Genomic DNA, 9,509 nt, shown 5'->3' on the forward strand with positions numbered 1-9,509 from the left:
CAATAAAAGGCAATTTTTGCCTAAAATTGGGATGAGAATTGACTGAATTCTTGAAATTACGTACATATTCTTCCCTTTTATAGGCCAGCATTTTTTATTTTTTATTTTTAAAAAAAGGTGAAAATTATTTTCACATCAGCTTTGTTATACAAAGTGTGCACAATTATTGTGCATGAAACATTACTCGAATAAAAATATGTTCAAACAGTGTTACTCCAATTTTGTTTTTCTTAATTTTTTTTTTTTTTGCACCGAGAATAGGGAGGTTTTTCATCTTCCATTATAAACTGACACATATTCAAAATGCATTTAATTCTCACATATATTTTTAAAAATGCATTTTCCTTGACCTCTACTGCTTGTTTAAGTATGGATCATAGGGTAAAATCAACTCAAAACCAAGATCATGCTCATTGGGCTTTATTTTATAAAACTTTTTCATTCTCCTTTTTATTTTTTCTTTTCAAAACAAAATCTTTAACAAACAACTCAAAACTACTCCCACTTTTACGTAATATCATAATTTTTTATTTTTTTTAAAAAAAACAGAAAAGAAAAAAGGCACAAACATACATATGATTTATGCTCTTGTAAATTAATATGTTCCAAATAAAAAAGAATTTGGATGTGAAAATCACAAAACTATCAATGTTGACATCATAGTATAATATAAGATATTGGCTTAATTAGGTGGGTACCTCAAATTAAATTGTGAAGGCAGCAGCCCCAGCCAATGAGCAATACATGGATAGCGTGGGAGCCGTATCCTCGTGTTAGGTCCCGCAAGTCATAGCATCAGATGCCGCCCACAATTCCAACCTGGGGCTACCATGGACTCACGCTTTGACTGGGAACTGAGAAGTCATTTTATGCGGTCCTTTCACACCGGGTCCCACCGCTTGAGGAAATTTTACTTTGAATTCTTGAGGAATTTTTGGAAAACCAACGTGCCACAAAGATATCTTCAGGGCTTTGTGGAGGCCAGTTGTACATTTTTTTAATTTATATATGTATAATTGTATATTATCTTATTAAATATTTAATGTGTATATATATATATATATTATGATTAGGATACACATTTTTCATGTGTACATCTACGTACATACATACATATATCTATCGATACAGACTGTAAAGGTCACGGCCCCATCTCCTTCCGATCAAAAATTTATATATAATTAAAGTATTTATATATCAATGTATTTATAGTTAAATATTTATACATAGCTAAAAAAATTCTTAAAACATTAACACATATATAGTTAAGTATGTATATATATATATTTTAGCCTAAAATTAAGTTTGATGCCTGTCAAAATTAGACCTAGGTCTTTTATTAATATATTTTGGCCTCTCATAATAAGAAATCCTCTCTCTCTCTCTCTCTCTCTCTCTCTCTCTCTATATATATATAAAAGTGCATTAGAAATTTCTTAAGATAATTTACTATAAAGTCTTAAAAATTTCAAATATTATTTTATTAAATGGATCAAATTTATCATTCACTATTTATTTTGTTTTAGTATATCATTTTTTATTTACTAAATATTTTCAGATTAAAAATTAAAATGGCTTAAGTAAAAACTAAAGTTAGAGACATTTTTTATACTATATATATAAAATATCCTTATCCGCATAAATGTGCATGTATACTCTAAGTACACTACAAAAAAACAAGTGATTGGCCACGCGCAGTTAGCCACATGTACAGACACTGTACACGTGGCTAACAGGTGGCCACGTATTCCGCGCGCGTTAGATCCAGGTGTAGCTAAATGCACATTTGGCCGCGTGTACAGTAATACACGTGTCAGACAGTCAGCCGCATGTACATAATACACGTGGCCAGACTGCCACGTATATTATGATACACGTGGCAATCTAGCCTGCCTTTTTTTAATTCTATTTTTTATTTAAATAAAATTATTTCATATATTAAATCTAATTATTTAATATAATTTTCGAATTAATTAAATTTTTATTTTTATTCCTTTTTCAAATTTTAATTGTATATTTATTTTATTTAATTTTTAATTGTATATTTATTTTATTTAATTTCTAATTGTATTTTTATTTCATTTAATTTGTAATTGTATTTTTATTTCATTTAATTTTTAATTATATTATTTTTTAAATACCTAATTGTATTTTTATTTAGGCTAATTATTTTTTAAATTTCTTTTGTAATTTCTTTTTTTGCAGTAATTTTGTTATTGCCGGCCTAAAATATCGCGAAGTCTATTTTACCCCAAAATAGAACAAAATGAAATTACACATATCAATAATTAATAGCGTATTTGTTAACTACACATATCTTCACAAACAAAAAATAATTGCATTAAATATTTACGACTCGGAAGGGCGTCTCTGCGGTACCGTCGATACTGGCCACCCGGTGATTGCTGCGCAAGGGACGGTGTAATAGGCGATGGTGTCCCGACAGGAGAGTGCTGGCTTAGCCGTCGTCCAGAGGGTGACAATTGACCAATTGTTGTCGCATTACCTGCAAATAATAAATACACTTATAATATATAATACTATACGCAAAGTATGACAATTAATGAAAAGAAATTTAAAATAATTATGTCATATACACAATATGAATCATACCTGCAGATGCACTACTAACTGACGACGTGCTACCTACGTTTGCAGGTGAATCCTGCTGAGCACCTCCTGTGCCATGCGAGGCCATGAATGCCTCGATCCCTCGCATACGCTGCTCCAAGATGTCGTTTCTCTCTCGCTCGGCACGTAGCTTCGCCAGCAAATCCACCACCTCCCGGGCATGCTTAGCCAAAGCTTGGGACGTGCCATTTGATGAAGCCTCCTGTGAATGAGACCTGTACGCGAAAGACGTTCCACGAACAGGAGTAACGTTCGGCCAATCAACATAAAGAGAAGAGACTTGTTATTTTTTCAATTCTTGTTTATCTCTATTCTCTTGTTTAACTTTTTCTCAAATTTATTATTTATTGTTTAATTTATAATTGAATCTGTAAAATTTATGTATAAATCTTACAAATTTAATAATAAATTTAAAATAGAGAAGGAATTGAACAAGGAAAAGTAAAATAGAATTTCTCAAAAGAAAACATGGGTATACAGGTCATACGTGGACTTCTTACACAGGGGCTGTTTCAAGGGTTGCGGCCGCCAGTGCCTCTGTCCAGGAAGCGTTAACCAATAGGGCCGAAAGAAAAAGACTACCTTTGAAAGAGGAAACACGTGGCAAATGCTCAACACCTCGCTGACACTAGGGACCACTTTGGTGGCTTCTCTTAAAGGCACGCGGCCTACAAAGATTCCCGCCGCCATACCCTCTCTAGTCTCTCTCTCTCTCTCTCTCCACTATTCCATCACGTTTAATACGACCTTTGGTTTACTTCGCACGTGTGAACCTTTTCTTTTTTCCATTCAGTTTTCACATATTGGGTTTTTTTTTGCTAATATTATTTTATTTTATTCACTTCGAAGCAGAGTTCTATTTATTCAACTGAGAATATACAGTCTATCTATATATAAAAAAAAGAAGAAGGAGAATATACAGTCTAATAAAACGGGCAGTTTTCAATACATCAACTGAAAGTATTTCTATCTTTTTTCCCCTTAATTAATTTTGTATCTTGGATTTAAATCCCATGCAATATAATATTGCAATAGGGCAGCCTCTCTTATAATTATGAGATTGTCTAATATTACAGTTTAATAGAACAACCTTATTCCATAGAATCCGATCTCTTTTAATAGTTTATATTTTTATATTTGTTTAAAAAAAAAAAAAGAGAGAGGAAAACTTAATTAGAATATATATATATATATATATTCCTCACCCTTTTCCTCTTTGCCTAGAAAAAAGAAAAAAAAAAAAAAAAAAAAAAAAAAAAAAAAAAAGAAGAAGAAGAAGAGAAGAAAAAGAGGATGATATATATATGTATATATATGGACTTTATAATAAACTTTTGTCTTGCTAAGTGGGTTCGAAGCACTTTGTTCGTACGACGGCAAACAAAAGAACAATTAATTGGAATTGTACTTAGGTGGCCTTGATGATCATGTAACACGATAAGATCATTTTAAACTTTGGAAAGTTGTCGTTAATGGGGCTAACTTAAATTATACGTCGGCCAATCACATGGCGCCAAGACTCGAAAATCATTGCGAATAACCTTTTAGCAATCTAGAAACATTGGAACTTTAATCCCATTCAGGCCCTATGGACAAGGTTTCAAATGTTACACGACTTTAGCTAACTAATATTATAACCATTTAATTAGGACTTGTTAGTAAAGTGGTAGAACCAATTATTCACATCTTAAGTGTGTTTATATATATATATATTATAGTATTTACTTAAATTTAGCTGACAAAATTTATTGTTTAATTTTATATATTGATCACCCTTAAGATATTGTTAATTATATGATTTTTTTTTTTTTTAAAAAAAAAAAATTATAGTAAAATTAAGTTGTAATATCCTAAGCATTTTCCCATCTTTAATATATTATATATAAGATTTTCTGAACCCATGTTTCTTTAATGCAAACACCTACCAACAGAGAAAAGAAACACTACATTAATGTCAATTTCAAAGAATGAGATTAAAATAAATCTCAATTAAAAATCTCCCCACCCCGGAAGTAGAACGTACAAATGAAAAAAAGAACAAAGATTAAAGATTACAAGATACAAACTAAATAATAATCCACAATTAGAGCTCTTGTCTTTCACAAACCTATATGTATCCTAAATTAATTATTCTAATTAATTTCTCGAGTCTTTTTCTCTTTCCCCCCATGTTTTTTTTTTCTTCTTTTTCTTTCTACATGTAATTTTCACTCTGTTTCCTTATTTTTCACATTTCAAATGTTGTTGTTGTTGTTGTAGTTGAGCTGCTCCTGTAAAAACCAGATGTCCTCAACATTCCACAAATTGTCCGATGTGTCCCCGCCGTCCAACCACTGGTTATTCTGCTCCACAGCTTGGAAATCTAATCCATTATTGAAGTACCCAGATGGGCTAGTTAAGGTCTGATCCGGGTAGCCAACCTGACCAGCCTGGAAATACTCTTGGCTAGGGTTGTTATTAACCGCCCGGATATTGTAATAATCAGTCAAGTCCGACACCGGCGATACCTGAGCCCCAAATGAGTCCGACGAGGCAGCAGTGCTAGAATTCTCCGGGGTGTAACTTGGAGTAACTTGTGCACCGCCAAACTCGTGATGGCCAACATTAATAACCTCGGAGAGCGGTAAAACCATTTGGCCGGAGTTCACGTCAAGGTTATTGTTGGCGGTGATGGAAGAGGTGGCTGAGCCAACGGAAGATGTTCCGTTGGCGGTAGTGGCGCCGGCAGCGGCTTGAATACGCTCGACTAACCTTGGCATCCAAAGGTAACGCATGGTGTCCTTGAATTGCTTGCTGTTCACGTCACATTTGAGCTGCTTGGCGTGCTTTTGGACACGGGTTCTCCAGTAGTTCTTGATCTCGTTATCGGTTCGTCCTGGCAAATGTTGTGCAATTTTGGACCAGCTGTTACGGGTCAAAAATAAACCAGTTTTTCCATAAGAATTAGGTTAAATCAAACTATCAAACAAACAAACAAGAACAAATTGGATTAAAATTAACAATGATAATATATACATGTACTTACCGGTTTCCCCAACGAGAATGAAGGTCAAGAATCAAAAGCTGTTCTTCTAGGGTGATGTTTCCACGTCGAACATCCGGGCGAAGATAGTTGAGCCACCTTAATCTGCAGCTCTTCCCAGTTCGTTTCAAACCTGTTTCAGTTCGATGAAACTTTGTTAAGATCGATTCAACCAAGTTTTTGGTAAAGTTTCTCGCCAACAAATACAGAGAAAAAGAAAGACCATTTTTATTCTTTCTTGTACTACTTTTTCCACCACTGGCTTTATGGGTAAGTGCTCTAACAATTATGCTTTACAAATATCTGGTGTACGATTAAAGAACAATAATAATCTATAGCATATCTCACTCGATTATGCATATATATAAATTCCATTATATATCATGTTGTTGTTTTCCATAAAAGGCGAACAGCTTCTGCTTTATATTTTCCCATTCTATCACGGGTCTATAGCTAGCTGTGTGCGTGCGTAATTGGTTAAATTTGAGAAAAAAGAAAGTAAAAACCAGCTGCAGGCTTTAAGAGAAAGAGGAAAAAGAAGCAAAACCAGAGACGTAAGGAATAAAAATTTCTCAGACCCATCCTGTCAATCCAAGACACGAAGCAATAAACATGAGCAAAACAATTGAACCACGCGTTGTCAACACATGTTGTTTGGCTCTTTGCTATCTGTTGGCATATTATGATGTTGTAAAAAGTAAGTGGTATATACTAACCGGCGCAGCGAGCAAGGGAGTTCCAGCGACCGTCGCCGTGACGATGAATGTAATTCATGAGTGTGAAGTCCTCATCAACAGTCCATGGACCTCTCCTGAGGTCCGTCTGATCTTCCTCGCTTTGAATGGAGGAGCCGCGACCTCTCCCTTTAACATCCATTCCCTTAAATGGCCGGAGGAACTGATTGATTGAAACACAAAGGCCTTTTGGATTGGGAGAGATAGAGCTTTAGAGAGATTGAAAGAGAGAGAGAGAGAGAGAGAGAGAGAGAGAGAGAGAGAGTTTGATTAACTTAAGGAGGACGGAGAGGGTGGGGGGGGTTTTATAGATGGATGGATGGGTTTGAAAAAAGAGGTAGCATAACAGAGAGAAAGAGAGAGAGAGAGAGAAGGCACAGCCGAAATTGGTGAGTTGATTAAATTGAGGATTTAATCGACACTTAAGCTTGGTAGTAATCATAGTTACCAAGAGCCTTTGAAGTTTGACGCTTTGACTTTCTTCCTTCTATGTGCTGTGCGTCTCTGCGAAAGCGTGTGCCCGAGTCAGTTTATCGCTTCCGTTGGAATGAAAGGTTTTTTTTTTTCAAAAAAAAAACACATGTCCCCATTAATTTATTATTGAAAAAAAGTACATGAAATTGTTTGCCAGTTGTATTTTAAATCTTTAAATATGAAAATAGGACAATTTTTCTCGCAGTTTTGAATATGTATAATTTTTATTTTTATTTTATTTTTTACGTTTAGTATTTAATTAAAATAGGAGGTGAACGATAAAAATAAAGTTTAAATAATCATCAATATTTATTTTAAAAGCTTAAACTAATACAAATAGATAAATTTAATAATTTAATTATATTATAACAGTTAAAATTCCTTCAACTTAATCTCTAAAAATGTCGTGTGTCATTTTAACATGTGAGAAATGCCCACTATTAAAAAAATATATATTTCTCACATGCTAAAAAATATATGATATTTTTAGAAACGGAGTTAATTTTTTTTTTTCCTACAAAATTCAATTTGTAAAAAATTTATGTCCTTTAAAATCTCATCTTACAAGTATAATAATATTTTAAGTTATGGGAAGAAGAGCCTTATCGATCCCTTCATATGAGGTCTTGATACATTTGTTGGAAAACCAATATACCTAAAACATTAAGTTTATGAATTTAGATCAACAATGTTATATATATATATATATATAAAATCACTCATATAAGTTATAAATTTGATTACATTGAAATATACTTTTTACAATTTTTTTGACAAAAATATTTTAAAGCAATATATATAGAAGGATTTGAGCAAATGTTTTTGCCAATGAAAACTTTTTTTTTTTTTTTTAGAGTTGGGGCTAAGCTAATGGATGATGATCACTAAAATAAATTCTTGAAATTCTCTCCCTCAAGTTTTCACATATTGATAAAGAGAGAAGTACAACTTAACCACTATTTGGTTGGTATCTTGATATAAATGACTTTATTGGATGTACATATCTTTTATTTTTCGTTTTTTTTTTTTTTAATTTTTTTTTGGGTAACCATGACTGCTAGCTCGTAGCCCCTACAACCCCGAGGCAGCATTACAGCCTTTAATTTGACGGCTACCTGTCCTGCCCTCTTTGGGTAGCTCTAAGGATCATATGCTACTAGTACTATTTTCATCTCCTTACAGCCTTAATTAGACCTTGGTTCCTCCATCACTCCTGTTTTCCGAAGTCAATGCCAAAGCTACGGGCTTATTTGTGGAGCAACAATACAAAACAGCACTATATATATATATTTATATTTTTTACTATTAATTAACATAAAACTATTCTTATTTTTTTCACTTTTTATATCACATCAATAATTTTTTATTACTATTCAAATAAAAAAATTTACTACAATACAAAACTTTTTTATTTTTTTATACAAATTCTTTTTATTTTATATCATATCATCACTTTTTATTAATTTCAAAACTAACAACCCACTACTCTGTTCTGTTCTGTTCTGTACATGTCTTTGCCAAACAAGCCCTACAATAAAATCTAAACCATATGTTCAAATTCATTTCTCTTGATTCTTTCAAATTCATACAGATAATTTAAGGAGATCCTAACACCTACTTGAGGGGCTTTAGTTTTCTTTCCCATGCCTAAACATTAAGGAGTATGTTGATGTTCATCAACTGGATAGTTTAAATGCTTTGATTGCCTACCAGAAAGGGTAATAATTTTAATGGAGTAATTATTTGTATTTAATGGTTTGTCTCTAAAATTATACCATAAGTAGGGTGGCCTAGATAAATAAGTCAGAAAACAAAATAGGCCAGGTGGGATCTAATCCCTTGGCTGGAGTCAGTTGCAATGAAGTACACCCGATCTAAAACCCTAACCCCTCATACTTTTTAAGCCTAATTTTAGGTTCTGTTTGTTTCTGTAATTTTGTCGGAAAATATATTCAACCGAAAACATTTTTTTTTTTTTTAAAAAAAAAAAATTGCTATTTTTCATTGTATGTTTTAAATCCCAAAAATGATTTGAAAAATACTTTTAACGTTTGGTTAGTGCAAATTTTTTTCAAATATTTTTTATATTTTTATATAATTTAAAGGGTTACGAGAAAAAGAGAGACAACAAAAAAATAGAGTTACAAAAAAAAATAGTATACGAGAATAGAAGGCTTTCGAGAGTGGGATTGAGATCCAGTGTAATTATATATCCATATTGTTTATAATTTGGATAAGTAATTGTGAGAAAGTCCTCATAGAATCCACATGCTTGGACAAATGTTCCAGCAGCCCAAGACCTGTTTGGACATGAAAGTTCTATAAATGGTCATCTCATAATGGAATATTCAAAAATATGAGAGAACCGGGGCCTTAAAGAGGTGATGTAAATTTTCATTCTTTTTATTGTAACCAGGAGGGGCATTAAAGCCATCCAAATCCAATTTATTGTTGAGCATATCTAGTAGCCTTATCAAAATAACCAAGTTATTTTGGTAAATTTGTTCAAAATGACTCTCCAACAGCCTCACCAATTTGGTGAGTCAACAATGGTGAGCAATATATATATATATATTAAAACTTTTTCTCTTTTATTTGTTTATTTATTTCTCTTTCATGTATCACACACAACTTTTATTTTGAAAAAT

The 9,509-nt window shown here is 32.6% G+C and overlaps 1 protein-coding gene across 1 annotated transcript; it reads right to left on the reverse strand.

Annotated features, from left to right (window-relative positions):
* Positions 1–4,561: 4,561 nt before the first annotated feature.
* LOC133882963 (transcription factor MYB108) lies at positions 4,562–6,665 on the reverse strand. The gene is made up of 3 exons (XM_062322182.1): positions 6,370–6,665; positions 5,657–5,786; positions 4,562–5,535 (listed from the first exon to the last, which is right to left on the reverse strand). The coding sequence occupies exons 1-3, from the start codon at positions 6,527–6,529 to the stop codon at positions 4,866–4,868; spliced, it is 960 nt and encodes a 319-aa protein (XP_062178166.1). The 5' UTR covers positions 6,530–6,665; the 3' UTR covers positions 4,562–4,865.
* Positions 6,666–9,509: the final 2,844 nt, after the last annotated feature.

The sequence above is a fragment of the Alnus glutinosa genome, chromosome 1 (genome assembly GCF_958979055.1).
Source record: "Alnus glutinosa chromosome 1, dhAlnGlut1.1, whole genome shotgun sequence".
NCBI lineage: Eukaryota > Viridiplantae > Streptophyta > Magnoliopsida > Fagales > Betulaceae > Alnus > Alnus glutinosa.

Bases quoted from the DNA above. Each gene is read 5' to 3' on its own strand.
- LOC133882963 (XM_062322182.1), bottom strand. From the start codon at position 6,529: ATGGATGTTAAAGGGAGAGGTCGCGGCTCCTCCATTCAAAGCGAGGAA. The intron at 5,787-6,369 runs GTTAGTATATAC...GAACTGAAACAG, and splicing joins CTCCCTTGCTCGCTGCGCCG to GTTTGAAACGAACTGGGAAG. The intron at 5,536-5,656 runs GTAAGTACATGT...GACCCGTAACAG, and splicing joins CATTCTCGTTGGGGAAACCG to CTGGTCCAAAATTGCACAAC.